This window comes from Venturia canescens, chromosome 5 (genome assembly GCF_019457755.1).
Source record: "Venturia canescens isolate UGA chromosome 5, ASM1945775v1, whole genome shotgun sequence".
NCBI lineage: Eukaryota > Metazoa > Arthropoda > Insecta > Hymenoptera > Ichneumonidae > Venturia > Venturia canescens.
Genome location: NC_057425.1, coordinates 2,878,989 through 2,895,049, shown reverse-complemented (window position 1 = coordinate 2,895,049; position 16,061 = coordinate 2,878,989). Strand labels below are relative to the sequence as shown.

Here is a 16,061-nt window from a genome sequence, read left to right as displayed (position 1 = left end):
CTGTGACGAGTACACGTCGCAACGACAACTCCATTTTGTGTCTTCTTCTGGCATGTATCTTGCTCTGTAATTCTTGATCCCTCCAATTCGCTCATCCTTCTCAGTTTCCTGACTAAGAAGTAGAGAGATGAAGTTTTATCCTTACGCAAGTATGCCTGAACATGTTGATGCTTGTGTTCCCCGCGAGGTACTCCCTCCCTCTTCAGCGACTTTGTCGACATTCTCTCATTTGCGGAATCCTTCTTCTTGTACCAAGAATTCAACAGTTTCATCCAGGACTCCTCTCGTTCCGAGTGTGTTTCGAGGTACATGCGGAGGCGCTCCAATTAGACCGGGCTCTGCATAAAAAATGTTCTAGATTGATAAGGATTTTGAAGTAATTGCATGTTCCTGCAGCGGAGTTCGATGCAGTTTATCTAAGGACGACTGGCGGAGCCGAATCAATATTCTTTTTTTTCTTTCGCCGCTCGTAAAACGTGAAAGGGCTCTTTGATATCGTGCAAACTGCGAGTTCCAAGGAGAAATATATTCTTCAGGGAGTGTAAAAATGCCCGCGGGATGAGAATGGAGAAGCCAATACATCACTCGAGAGTCGAGTGCTAGCCCGGCATCTACAGCCGCCAAAATAGCAATTACCTTGGCGAAGAATCAAATGAAATAAAATTGCATTATCTGGCATGCCATGGTGCGATCAATCATACACCCTTTACTCCAGAGTGCTTGGGACAAGACTTATTTGTAGTACACTCTGGTGCCCACGTGGCCCCACAGCAGCCAATTCTTATTTCTTCGTTCGAACGGGTCACCGAGTGTACGTGAATGATCGTTTTGGCAGGAATGGTAACTCGAATTTTTCAAAACCACACCACTTCACTTTCAAGAGGAGTGCCATTGGAAGGCTGCCAGTGAAATTTATTCGATTTTCACTCACGCAAGTTGAACAATTTATTTGATTGTTTTTCAATCCCACTAATTATTCTGACAGACCATTTGATTTATGAGGCGTTATCATACGAAGGCAAAAAAAAAGTTGAATCAACCGGAACACAGAAAACTGAAAAAAAAAAACAACGACCCAACCGGACGGACTCTGACCATCGGTCAAATCGTTTGACGCACGGGAACTGTTTCCCAAGGCAGATACAAAGATCGTTCAATTAATTATTTGCACTCGCGGATGATATAATCACTCAAATCATTTGTCATATATCACCAGAAATATGTACTCGGTTTCCGGTCAATTTGTTTTCCCCCATTTTATTGTTACAGTAACAATTTAGGGTCAAAGGGAGAAGCTGTGAGTAAATGTGAACGAAAAAGAAAGCATGCTAAATATGGGAATAGATTCGAATATTGATTGATCTTGATTGATGAAGAATATCTATGGTTCCTCCATCTGAAAAGATTTAAATTCAAATTAATTGTATATTTAAATTAAAACCAGTATTCACAATAAATAGGTGTTCATTTCGAACAAATTACAGACTCGTGACAACGAGCAAACATCAGAATCATAAATCCAACAAAAGGCCTTACACATGACTCTAACTAGAATTTTGTGAGACGACTAATAAGAACAAACGTATTAATCGTGGTTTAATAATTTTGCATAGGTATATAAATTAAGTAATTAAATCATACACGATTACATCAGTGTGATTCGATTTAATAATTGTTTCACCGTGAATTTTTCATTGCAGTCAAATCAATGACAAATAAAATTGATCTTAAAATCAACGGGGAATAGGCTGATGTTATGATCTTATTTCGTCAAGATTTTTTGATGGAGTAAAAAATTGAGCAGCAAAACAAAAGCATCATCATTCTATTTTTCATGTTTATTCATAGTTTCTTATGTTTTAGTAAAACATCAATTATAACCCGGCAATATTCATACTAGATAATAATAAAGGTTGACTATATAATAAATCACGTGATCGTTTAATCATTTTGAACACAGCACAATTGAGCTTTTCTAGCATAGTGTATAATCGAAGCTTCATTATCTCGAGCACAAAATATAAAATTTTGTAAATATTTATCATAATATTAAATTTATTTTATTTTTTCCTACATAATGAAGTGGTTAAGGATTCAGTGGTTGCCCTCGGATAGTCGATTAACGTTAATTGTAATGTTTTTTGATCCATGCACGATGAAATAATCCCTCATTTATGAGTCAAGTGGTCTGTGGAACCGTTGATGGCGCTTCTGATGAAACGCTCACTCGTCAACGCGAGCATTTCAGTAGCGCGAGTCCTGAGGATCGCGAGGATCCGTTTCACTCGCACTTTAGCCTGCAGAGGGGGATGCACAACTCGGGCGAGTGACGGCTGCGAGCGTAAACGAGGGTCGTAGGGCTTACTATCGTGTTACCCTCGCGGTGATGGAGCGGACGAGAGGCTCGTGCCACAACTTACCCCTTGCAGAGTGCGTTCTCTCCCTCTCCTCTCCGACGATTACGATCTCGCACCCCGCAGAGTTTACCTTTTGCAGGCTTTCGTGGACTTTCCTGTAATTATATTCCGCATGCCGTAAAATTGCAAATACGGTTAAGGTCCACATCGGGTGCAGGGACGCAAAGGCCGTTTCATTACGACTCTGCAGTCCAGCGATTCTTTTTCACCAGAACCAAGCTTATTACGGAATGAATCTTAGCGAGTCGAGCCGCCTCGCCAAAGGACTCTCCAGGTGTGAGATAAAACGTATTTCCATTTTTATGAACCAAAGTGTAGCTGAACTTTTGGCCAATGACGAGCCAAAAGTGATGAGTTCCACGAACTCTCACATCCAGTTGGAACGACGTCTAAGCTGATATACAATACACGTGAGAATATATACGTATGTAATAGAGATAAAAGTATCGAAGCACAGAAAGTCGGATGATATACGAGGACAATATGGACCCATATTTCTGCAGCTCCTGTCGTCCCGTGGATTAAGCTTATACGATACTCTTTCGCGGCACAACCGAATATCTTCGGCAGTTGTCACGTACCCTATCATCTCTCATACGCGATCCCCTCCCATTCGCAACAATGTATACGCATCTTTCATTCTCTTTCGGTTGGGAAAGACTCGACGAGATCATCCCCGGTATAGCGGGACTCTAAGACTACGAGAAAGCACTACCCGAAAGATCTCTTTCGCGAAGCTTCTCTCCGTCTTATCGCTTTTCTTCGTCACCCACTACACTTTTTATTCTTATTCTTTTGGCAACGTCGTAGGAAAGGGAGGCGCTCTCCGTGTTCCCTGAGTGATAAATAATGTCTCCTGATCCGTTGTTTCGAGATCGCAAAAAAGGAAATTGTGTGAGAGATAGAAACAGCGTACCGGCATCATTCACCACGAACAATAAACATTCTCTTTGAAAAACTTTGATTTAACGCATACGTTGCTCCCTGCGGGTGATTCGTTAGCCACGAATTCACGTTTTTAGGATATCGTATTTTCATTTTCAAGTTACAATGATGCTTTTGGTACAATGGAGCATTTCGTTGAAGAGATTTGCAAGAAGGGGGTATCGATTTGACGAAATGCATCATCGACTTCAAATGCCTACCTTTGAATTCTTCTTTTCAAGTACTAAAGAATATGCACTAAAGAATTGATAGCTGGGCTATTATATATCTGTACATTGAACTAAAACAAACTGAAAGCCCGACAAAGACTCGTGACCATTATTGTTCCTTGGTGCCTCTCACTTCTATGCTTTTCACTCAACAGTCGATACAAAAGAGGAGTGTGAGTGCAGCCAGTGCACGAGCTTTGTACCTCTCCCTCGAGCATTTCTCGCCCACTATACCCCGCCAAACTTTCATTCCCTCTCGTGCAAGCCCCTCTGTATCGCTTTGTCTTTATATCCTATTTTTCGCATACCCTTTTTGCAGAGTCGATCTTCACGTGTATACACGTTTCCTCTGCAAGAGCGGTGCAAACGTATTTGTACATTCGGGGCTCTCTGCGTATTGGTGCTCGCAGACAAGGCAATGGCGCCCATTAGCGTTCCAGGCTACGCAAAGGCTATCGGAAGCTCGCTCGAGTACAGAGAAAGAAAGACATAAAGATCTTTTGGTTTGTGCAGTTGGAAAACACGTGAAATCACACGTCCACGAGCTATACGCGCAGACTCCACACAAGCGTGGATCACCGGGGCTGCGTACGAGTCAAAGTAGATGAAAAATAAATGAAAAAGCAAGGACGCCGCGAGGAGGCCTGCTCGGAAAGAAATTCAATACATCAGAAAGCACGGAAAATACACGCGCGGTGTCCTACCCGGAATGACATTTCCCCAAAGTAATAATTCCTTATCATATTAATCTTCAACCTTCGAGCAGGGAGTGACTTATTTTCAAAAAATATTCTCCGAATGCTCCGAATGCGCGATCCCTTGGAAAAAATTGAAAAACTTTGTCGTTCGGAAGTCATTCAAGGCCATTTATTTTAAAAGACTGTACGCAGAGGATCGAGTCGTTGCCGTGGCTCTCGGGGTACCCACGATTTCTATATCCCTCGCACACCTCTGCTCGTTCGACGTTTCTGTGCACATTGATATCGCAGAGGCTTTCTTTGCTCTCGGGGGCTTGACAAAAGTGCACGAGAAATGCCTACATCAGACAAAAGCACCGCTCCGCTCTGTGTATGTGCGAAAATAGATTTCAATGTGCAGGCTTCTTCGTCGGTTCGATATATATAAAAAGCGTTCAGTGATTGCGAACCACGATGGGGAAGAGGGTGCAAACGGGCTGGTTGGAAAGGGGCAGGAGCAGGAGGAAAACTACTCGAAGGTGGCACAATGCGAGAGAGAAAGTACCGAGAATAGGTGAGACACCGGGGCAATGGGGGCTCGCGCGTCGCGGTGGAAAGAGACAGAGAGAAGCCCAGTGAAGGAGAAAAAAGGGGGTGAGTGGAGAGCGGAGGGGAGGAGGCTCGTGAATATCGCAATGCGGTGTTTTTAGCGACGTGCCATGAGCGATGGATCGGTTGACCGTAATTATCATCTACAGTTTTGCGAACGCGAGGGTGCCGAATGGGAGAGAGTCCGTAAGCCAATGGGGGAGGAAGGCCTTCGGGGGGTGAGGGGAAGAATAAATGAAAGAAATCGATTCGCCTCGAGCCCACGGAGATGCTATCGTAGTCCACGCTAAGTCAGCAGAGGGGGCAAAAAGAGTACGATTATAATACGTTTACGTATAAATACATCGATGTATACGTTTCGTCTGTACACATTCACACAGAACTCTTTTTTACCATCGCTTTTCTCCCTTCACCCTCTCAACCGTGCCTCGTCAGTCTATAATATTGCCAAGTACTAACCTGATCTCAGAACACATCTACACTCACGTACTAATACTTACAGGGGCGTCGGGAGGTTGCATGCAACTCGCATCGACGGCCGCACAATGCGACGTGATTGTACCAATCATGCGATATTATAATCAATAATATCCCTCCTCCTCCTCTCGCACTCTCACCTCCGAGCTTTTTATTCAACTCGATCCAAACACTCGGATTCGCCGATGCTTTTGTCATTGATGAAACATTTGATCTTGGCTTTCGGCACGCAGCAAAAACGCTCTTTAAACAGCAACGTTAATTCGTCCTCATTCCGGATGACTCGAAACACTTTTTCTCGTTTTACTTCTATCACGGCATCTCTGATCGCAGGCAACAGGACCAGGCTGGACCGGGGGATGTCTGAAAATTCTGAAAAGTCGTCATTAACTGCCAATCACTGCCATTCACCGACCTGCCATGAGGAAAATAAGAAGAAATTGGATGAGATAAAATGCGGAAAAACGAGGCGGAATATTAGTGAGAATACGTGGACAGGGGGACGCTTGATAAATGGAAATGAGATGACGCGAACTCTGATTATTTATTTACACTGGAGCTACGGAATTTGTCACCTCTCTTCTCTCACTTATTCCTTGGCTTTCCAATTCTGAGTATTTCTCACCACCGACTCTTTGGGTCGGAATTATTCAATTATTTGAATTATTCAAGATTTCTTTCAGTAGTTTTCAAACCTGCAAATCTTTTCGTTTCATCTGTCGAATCGAAAGTTCGGATCTTGGATTTGATTGACTTGAGGAAAATGAAGAAGTTCATTAATCGCCAGGAAATTGAAGGATCGGTCGATGAGACAAACCGACGATACGATCGTTTTCGAGCTTACGCTTCATGAAAGTTTTCCACAAATAACTTAATCAAAAGCTCCAAGAACTGGCATATCTTTCTATGCCTCTTATTTAAGGTGTGTGCCAAAAGGAAGAGGATCGTTACAAAAGTGTGTGTTGCGGGAATCGTTGGAGCTTAGGACGCGAGGAAAAAGGACACTATGATTTCGCTCGCGGCCACCCAGCGCACTCATTTCCAACAACAAAAAATCACCCCAGACCCCTCGCAACTTTCCGGCTATATTTAGTTACTACTTTTTTATAATTAATACCCCCGGTGGTAAATTAAGTTAGCAAAGGGAGAAAAAGTATGTTGCTAAATAAATGTACGAGTTTTATGGTGGGTTTGGTCCGGTAATGGCTCTGTTGTACCATCTCTTGTTCACCTTGCTTTCGAGACTGGAATTCAACTTTTCGTTTGCTACTTCGTCCCGTTTTTTCCTTATTCGCTTTACTTTATGTGCTTGTAATTGTCTTTTCTTTCTTCTTATCAATAGAGCAAATCTTTTTTGTACTCTTCTCTCGACGTTTTACCATTCCAAATTCATTCAGCTTAATTTTTGCACGTTCTTACTAAACTTCCTCGTCCCAATCTCTTCTTTATGCACTTAAATTGTTGCCAACATAAATTGTACCTTTCTTCACGAGCTCGTCTCTTTTACGACGCTCTAAATGTTCATTGAACACATTAGAGCTCGATTATAATCCAATGAACTTCAAAGTCGCTCTAATAATAAAATTCTTTCAACAAATAATGTAAGTAACATGCGAGAATACTTTTTATTATCAACATCTTTCAAAGCTTTTTTTACTATTCGATGAACGAACATGAGATTAAATTCATTTTTAAATGAGCAATGAAACAACGGTTTTAAATCTCGTTACAATGTTTTGCGTCTTTCGTAACAGCTCCACTCGGAACTGAAGACAATAATATGAATCGTGAATTCGGTTCGGAAGATTGTTAACGACCAAAACAGAGGCACACGGTCGACCGAGCCTATTTACTCGGATAACGATGCGCCGGTTTGCGTCAAATCGGATGCCATTCTCTCTCTCTCTCTCTCTCTCTCTCTCCGTTTGCCCCTCATCCGTATGATTTGTTTCCCTCGTGTTTCCTCTCCGTCGAGGAGACATCAGCATCAGTCTCGCCCTCTATTGTCTCACCATAAAAATGTCAGTTCTCGAATCTATAGTTAACTGCACAAAGAACACAATGAAAGACGTATGGAAAAATAGCCAGATAGCTTTTCCTCTTTCTCTCATGCTTTTTCTCTATTTCTCTTCCCTCCGAATCTACTCTTTCTCTATAACGCTCGGCTACTACTGGCATCGCTCATCCTATCAGCATCCAAACCCACCTCGACGTGGTCGTCGCTGCTGCCGTACTCGAATGCACTTCTCGTGCACATTTAAACTCGGTAATGACGCATTGTTAAGAATTATCAGGTTCCGGTACAGGACGAGCTACTTCGTACTGTTTTTAGCAACGAATTATTATCAGACTTAATGGCGGGGAGGGGGAAGGGGTTGGGGGGGTTCGCCTGGCACTCTTTGTCTTGAATTATCATATTCGCAGCATCTATTTTTGTCTAATTCTTGTAATTTTATCAGAAACGTAATTTCGTGCTCGTACGATAAAAATGCAAATATTATTTTCTGCAACTTTGCCGATCATTGTGCTCAGTGACTTGGAATCACTGTGCTCGAATCGCAAATGGTAAGTGAGAAATTCGAGTTTTTTTTCTGCTTTTGAACGTTCCTTTATGAATCTCTTGATTGATCTACCACCGAAGCCTGCAGATTGGAACTTTGATTTTGCAAGGGTGAGGCGAGGGCATAACCGGAAGAGGAAAAGGATGGGAAACGGAAAGATGGAACGAAGAAAAGGGTTCTCTGTGAACGATCGTTCAAGTCTCGCTTCTTTATCTTAATTATATATCCTGAAAAGTTAATTACTCATTTCCTCACTCTGATTTTCTGAGGCAGTAAAAAGAGGCGTAGTCTTTGAGCTTTTTTACTTCTCCCATTGTAGCATGAAGGAAATTAAAAATGCCAGTTCAGAACCGCTCTTTTTGACCCCTTTCGTTACCTCCATTTGTTAATCTCAGTGTAAAACCAAAAATTTGAGGCGTGTTTACTCAGAAATATTGCACCGAGCGGAAAGTCGTAATTTTTAAACTATAGATTTTCTTACTATGAGAGTGGAAACACAAAACTACGACGGAGCGAAAAACGACGCTTTCTCACGAGAGTCATTTCGCTTCGGCAACGAAACGCCCCTTTTAGAATATTGATATCGAAGCCGTTTCACTCACATGCACTGTAGAACAAGAAAAAGAAAGCAAAAAACAAAAGAGTAGGAACGAAGTCAAAGTAATTGAAAAGTCTTTGAATAGCGATGAGACACGTAAAAATCGAGGTTTTCACCTTCACTTGAAACTTCACTTCTCACTCGATGAGTGCTCAGCCTGCTCTGACGTGTGTGCAGGGTGACTCAGAGCCGATCTCAATAACGTCAATTCGTCGTGGATTCTGCTCTCAATAATAAAATCAGCAGGTTTAATTGCTACCGTCACAAACGTATGAAAACTTAATTGGATGAAACGCAGTAAATTCGTGTGGGTTGCTTCCCCTCTCTTTATCGTGATATTCTTATTCTCGATATTGAAAGTTATTGATCCTCAAAAAGCCAGTGTAAAAATGTTCTTTTATTTTTTCACCATTGTTTTTCTCGCTCTTCTCATATTTGCCACGTGTACGCGACCCCCTTCTTCTCAGCATCTCCCAGTCTTTCCCAACTTTGACTCCGGCGTTCCCATGTGTCGTTGTGAATAAAAATATTACGAATTCGAGGCCTGAAATATTCTCCGTCGATGTAGCGATACTCGCGAGCGTTCGCAGTGAGCGGAGTTCAAAAAGAGATCGACGTCAGTCAACTCGACACGAAACAGTCCCGGAGTCTATGGAAAGGTTGAAAAAAAGGCTAGGGAATCGTTGCGGTATCGTGCGCATATCGTAAAATTCAAAGCCCTTTATGTAGCATTTATCTCCGTATTTTTTGCTCGCGTGAGTGTCGTTATTATTATTATCGCTATTATCGCCAGGATTTCTTTTTGTAAGAACGATTTTTTCAATGAAACTACGCCAGACTCGAGTTGGCCTTTGATGATGAAGGAATTAAAAGGGGTGAGTGAGAGAGGAAAAAAGAAAAAGCGGGAGACCTCGATGAATGAGCCTCGGGATAATAAAGCTGGGGGAGCATGGATTGGTATTTCTCGATGGATGCGAAAAAATATCCTTCGTTCATACACAATCAGGCTCGTAAACATTGAAAATGACTGTAGTCACATTCTGGTAGCTCAGTCGATCTGTAAGCAGTAATAAGAGAGTAAGGCATCATTGAGGGAAACAGAGGAGCAGCAGTCGATTTATTTATTGCTCTCATTTACAAAGATAAAAGGTTCGGTTTCCCGGAACTTTTTGTTAAACTGATTACGAATTTTGCATTCCATATATTGAGATGCACATAATTCCTTCCAGCTTTGACGAGCCGTTATTTGTATCGACCCCCATAAAGAAATGACTCCTAACCCAAAGCATTGAGGCGCCCTACGAAGACTTTCAGAGGAGTGTGATTTGTCGTAGCGATGATAACGTAACTCGGACCGTTCACGATGAAATCCAGTGTCTCAGCTATTGGGAGTTGTAGTGGATGAAAAAAAAACAGAAAAGAAAACATCGCTGTATTCGTTAATGTACTAGAGGAATGTGCCTGATGATGGTAAGTGCTGAAAAATGTAACCTGTTTCTGCGTCAGCCTCACTGCCTTTTTCACTGATTTTCGTTTCGAACGTGTAGTCCGGACTCTGGCGAAACTTGAATATGTTTCCGTCTTCGGTTAAAAATTCGTCTTAAAACAGAAAAAAACAGTTTTATTGTGAGTGTACGAAATGGGAAATACTTTCAAAGTCACAAGAAACGCTAAGAATGCATTTATCGTTGAAATTTATATGAGCAATTTTGAAAAAAGGTAAATATTAGTGAACATAGATTTTACCATATTTGACTTCCTCCTTGCTGGGTAAATTCACCGGGGAAACGAATGGGACATTTGCTGAGCGAAACACTCTTCCTGTTTGAGAAATTGGGGTAGAAGTCAATAATCATTTTGTTTTTTTTTTTTAGATGAATTAAACGAAATAAATGTGTGATGAACAATTGAAATTTTTACTAGTTGCTGCTGCAGCCTCGCTGCCTCGTTCATCGATTTCTATGAAGGTTTTTTGCACATATTTGTCTATGAAGAATCTAGTGCGATCAGTGGTTGGAAAGAACTCTCCTGACCGCGGATCGATCAAGTGACTCATGTTCAGCTGTTGAAAAATGCAAAATATACTGTGGTATACGGGCTGGCGATTTTCGTCAGAAAAAACGAAACACGATCGAATTTAAGAAAAAAACAATAATCTTGTGATTCAAATTCAGTGCAACGGTCTACTCACTCGTTTCAAGGGTTCGTTGAGATTCAATTCACTTTCAATTCTGAGTTTTGGTAGCTGAATATTAACGAATCTGTATTGTCCGCGATCCCGAAGAATTCGAATGCGAATTTTATCGAAGTTTTCTTCGAGGTAGGCGAGATCTCGATTTCATTCGGAAGGAGGATGATCATACTCGTGGTGCTCTCAAGGTCGTTGCTCTCAGCAAAAATGATAGTCCAAATGAAATATCGTACAGAGGGTATCGTTGAAAAAAAAACACATTTTTTTCCATTTTCATGGTCCTTGCTAATGCAGAACGGTAGAAAAGCAACGACCATCCGCAATCTAAGAATACAATTGATTGAAATTTTCATGCCATAAAAATCGATATATAATATTCGATTACCAGGGAAAGAAGTTCAATGAATTTTGCTTTCACTTCCTGATATTCTCCAAAACGGACCACATGCCGTGCCTTCATATACGTCACTTTCGTTGTCGTTCCGTTCACCAAGCGAAATGACTCTTTCGTAGATGAAACATTGAATTTTTTCGATCATTCCCCCTTGAAATGTATGGTGGTTATCGTAACGATACGAGGACTGGACGTATTTTCATGAATATTATCTGCAATTAAAAGCGCCAATCGTGATGTTTGAGTTTTTACTTTAGAATTTATCATTCATTTGATAACGAAAGATATTCTAAAAGAATCAGGAAGGAGTGAGTGATTGTATTGTTTCGAGTTATGTTCAATTATTGCGTTGGCACGTATCCAATAACGATTCAACATTCCTTCACGTTTCTGTTTCATTTTACGTTTTTTAATATACATGAAAAAGTTTTACCTTGATTGACAATTTTTTCTATACGGTTTTGAGTTTGGTTATCGCACAGTTCGTTGATGGCCTCACTCGCATTTGCTGATTCGTTGAAATAGACATAATGTAGTGACGAACGGAAAGCTCGCTTACAAGATGCCCTGTAAGTGGATTCTAAGTTGACACCGGAAGAAGCAAATAAGCTATTCGCTACACGCAGTTCCACCGGTTTGTGACTCTATAAAGTGTTTTTCATCATCTTTCAATCATTCTTTCAATAACGTTCTCGAATAAAAAGTTTTAAGAAAATTAATTTCCATCAACTAGGATAATCCAATGTGGAAAACATGATTTTTTTTTGTAAAAAGACAATTCGATCACGAATAAGAACTTACATTGAACCGATCGATGAATGGCTGGAAACCACGTCTTCTGTCGTTTTCGATTTGTGCCAGTCCAAGAGCTCTACTAAGAGCTGTTTATGAATTAAAGTTTGCACAACCCGCAGACATTGATAAAGATAGCGCAACACCAATTGGGCAAATGAGGACATCGTTTGAATGACTTTTGTTGACTCCCTATACATGAGAAATCAAATCACTTGTGAGCAAGTCGACGATTTTTCTCTCGAAATTTAATTGGAAAACTTGATTTCTTTATCGAGCGGAAAAACCATTTTGAGGGAACTTGTCAATCTGCGAAATCATTGCTGCTTTCAGTGGTCCATTGTAATTGAATTTTTAGCTTAAATAAATTTGATACCTTAAAAAATTTCTTCGTGAACATGTTCATGCCATAGGACACCTGTCGAATGAAATAATTTCTCTGCGACGGATTAATTTCATAAGTCAATAGCCATGATTTTCAGGATCAAAATCCCTGATAATAAAACTGATGGAGAAAAGATAGTAAAGAAAATAAAAAATGAATAAAAGTTGGAAATTAAAAAATTCAAATTATTATAACAACATCGGTGGAAAAATGATCTGGGACTTTCGACAATACTCACCTAAACGCATTTTGGATGGAAATTACAAACTACGGTGATAAAAATTTCGAACAATCCAATTTTTATTAAATGCTGGCAAGTGGTAGAAGTAACGCTTCGGACAGATATGACTCAGGTGTGAAAAAATTTCTGCTTTTTATACTAAAGCCCTGACGACTCAGAAGACGATTAGAAGTAGAAATAAAATAGCAAAGATCGAAGCGCTGACGTATCATCGACTTCGCATTCATTATTATAACGAGTCTGATTTGAGAATACGAAACGTTTTTATATTATATTTCTTACGTATCTGTCTATTTCGTTTTCTACGAGTCACCGCTGTAAATACGATATTTTAATAAGTTTGTATCGAAATATCGGTTTATATAAATGGATTTCGTAATGAATAGAATTCCTCCGGTGGCACAAGATTATTGCTCCATTTTTAGCGGAACGACACACCTCGACTGTGAAATGAAGATAAACTAAAATTGTATTTGCTGAGTGATAAGGAAACTCTAGTTGATCACGTCTCAACATTTCCGAATCTTTCCGCATATTTTTCCTTATGTTCAGCTATTTTTAAATCTTTTCCAGATCGATAACATCGGATCGTCGGTTTGAAAACTGTCAAAAATTCGAGATCCACAGTGAGTTGGTAATATTTCGGTTGATTTCGCCCGCAGCTAAAAATCTTCCCTCGTGCCATTCAGAAAAGAAAAACGAACTTTTTTTTCTTACCGAGTGACGACAGTGATCTAGAGCCTGACCGAGAGTGGGTGAAACACAGGAGAAGAGAGGGCTTGGCAGGGTAAAAAAAATCAAGGGTAATGACAAATTCACGTCGTTTGGATAATTGGAATAAATAAAGGAATAATAGAGGGTGACCTGGGAAAAGAACAAGACAGAAAGATATTCGCAAAGTGTGAGAAGCCTCGTGGCAGGCAGCAGGGCGGGAGGATCGAAGGAGGAGGAGCAGTGGGGGGGGGGGGGGGGAGCGAGCAGAGTGATAGTCGGTACAACCCCTTGACATCTGTAATTAAATGAAAACAAAAAGAAAGTAATCGTACGCTCTCGACGGGTGAGCCAAGGCAGCGAAATGAGAGAATCAGATAGGGAAAGGTGGATAGACAATGCAAGCTCCTTTTTTCTCCTCCGTCTGCCTCCTTCTTTTCTCGTCTTTCCCCTGCTCACAGAGGCCGAGAATGAAATGTCACCAGCCGGATGCGAACTCGCTATTCGTTCAGATCGTCCCGTTTTTTTTTCGCGATTTTTTTGTATATATATTTTATTCCCATTCTCATTCTTATTCTCCACTCCTTATTCGTTCGTTCGTTCTTGCCGTCTGAACGAGACGAGCCTTTATTTCCTGTGAAGTAGATGCTGTCCGAGTCCTTCGAGAATGCCTGTATTACACTGAGACGCGCAATAATTGGGACAAGAAAGACACGAAAGCAATTATCGTGGCATCGAAGCGAGGAGACACAACGGTTTTTTCTTCATCTCGCTATTACTCGAGTTTTTCATTCTGACATTATTCAATGTTCGCCGTTCACCCCTCCCTCTTTCCATCTTTTTTCAAACTTCCTACTCTGCCCCCAAGGAAGCTCGATGTTGTACTTTGCATTTGCACACTTCCGGGGAACGATGAATTGGAGCTGGCCGAAATGGAGCAATCGATACTTCGGCGAAATGTAGCTGAAAACCATTTTCTTGTTGTTTTGCCGAGTACATCGACGTGAATCACACGTCGGAGTTAACAAAACCATAAATATTCGTCGCCTGTAAAAAAGGTATATTTACGCCCGCGATAACATAAATTACATTGTTTCATGGGAAGAAAACACGATTAATCATATTTGACATTTCGTCTTGGAATGCGAGAGTAAAAGGACGAACAGCGAGGAGAGAAAAAATGAGAGTGACAGGAAACGTGTGTATCGGGGCTTCCCCCTTCCCCCATTCAAATTACGATACAGTGACAGCTGCAAGCAGCACGAGCGATATTGTCACAAACATTTTGGTTTTATGTATACACTTCGTGGCACGAAACGTATAAAAAAATATTTGGAGATCCGAATATCCGTGTTTTTCGCTCTGCTCAATTTTTCATACCTCTCGATCGTCTTTTTCAGCCCCTTCCAATGAGGAAATTCGCTCTCCGCCATCCACAAGCCCCAATAGCATCCGCAACCATTACAGTGGCACTGTCTGTCGCATCGGAAAGCACCTAAGTAAAGACATCACAAAGTGATCTGTGCGGACGAAAGAGGCAGAAAAAGATCTCGAGCAGCGCGAGCAATATGCCATCAAATCCCCGTAACCATCAATATCTTTCGTTTCTGTATGCTCGGAACACGGAGCTACATCCCTCAGACACACATCTCCACCCCCTCGAAACTCTCCTGCCCTAAAAGCTGTTCGAAAACCCGAGGCGCGTCACGTCGAACCCACCCTTCTCCTCGTTTTTTCTCTCTTTCACTGTCAACTCCATTCACCGTTTCCCTTCTACCCTCGTTCTTCATTTCCCATCCGCGTGGACACACTCGAATGTTTCACATTGAAAAATCATTGGCATCGGCCTGTCGCTATTTTTTCCGTGTTTCTTCTCTCGATTTTATCATTTCGTCGTTGCTGCTCTAAATCCTTCGCTCCCGCAATAAAGATGACAGGAATTAAAAACCTGAACTTTGGCATTTGTGCCACCAACTGACGGAAAAAGTATTATTCAAAGCGTCATTGCAATGGCACACAACGTCGTGCTTCCGATTGCAAAATTTTTCGCGAGGTATTGCGTTGACGACAGAAACGAACTTTCATTAAACACTGAAAAATAATTTTTTTAGTGAAAAGCTTGGATAGAGTTTGACGTTAACTTTCCTATGGATTCAGCGCATAAAAAGGCGGGCGTGTCTGCTTTATTTTTGTGCAGTATAAGTATGATCCGTCAGGAATAAAGTAGAACTTGGATGGTACGAAGCAGGGAGAAAATCCCGCTTCCAGTAAATCACACAATTATTGAAAACGCGTTTTGATATCCGAAGCTTCAGCTCTCTTCCGCGTCCCTATTCCTCCCTCTTTCGCTCTCGACTTTCGAAAGCGGTGATGAGAAAAAGGAGAAGTGAAACGGAGGAGCGTCGAAGCGACGTGAAATCTAGACGTGTCGCGAGGCATTAATTATTCTGCGATTCTCTTTTCTCCTGCTCGGCGAGTAGCACGACGCTATAAAAGAAACGATCCTTTACCGATCGCATTTCAGAAGAGCGATCTTTACATACGTTTTTTGTTTATTCGCGCGCATTTTGTACGGCGTGAAACCGAATGCGGAATAAATGAGAACTCGATGTGCATGTGCGCGGAGGGAAATGGGGTGAAAAAATTGACGAAAAAAAACATTGTGGATAACGAAGTGAGGGAGGCTGAGCAACAGATCGACGCAGTGCACCGGCACTGGGTTTGAATGGAGCAGCAGCTTCCGCATTTTCATGCTTTATGCAACGTCCAATCTCGCGAATGCTCCTCTCCTCCTTTTTTATTCTTTTTTTCCGTTTGTTTTTGATGGCCACAGAGTTCAGAGGGGGTGTCGAGA

General features: G+C 41.4%; 1 protein-coding gene across 1 annotated transcript in view; it reads right to left on the bottom strand.

The window, feature by feature from the left end:
- Positions 1-9,724: 9,724 nt before the first annotated feature.
- Positions 9,725-16,061, bottom strand: part of LOC122410536 (uncharacterized) — a 37,265-nt gene continuing 30,928 nt past the window's right edge. Inside the window, exons 2-4 of the mRNA XM_043418734.1 lie at positions 10,240-10,314; positions 9,985-10,092; positions 9,725-9,875 (exon numbers count right to left, since the gene is read on the bottom strand). Of these exons, the coding sequence (XP_043274669.1) occupies positions 9,769-9,875; positions 9,985-10,092; positions 10,240-10,314 (290 nt within the window). The 3' untranslated portion in view covers positions 9,725-9,768. The remainder of the gene's footprint in view (positions 9,876-9,984; positions 10,093-10,239; positions 10,315-16,061) is intronic.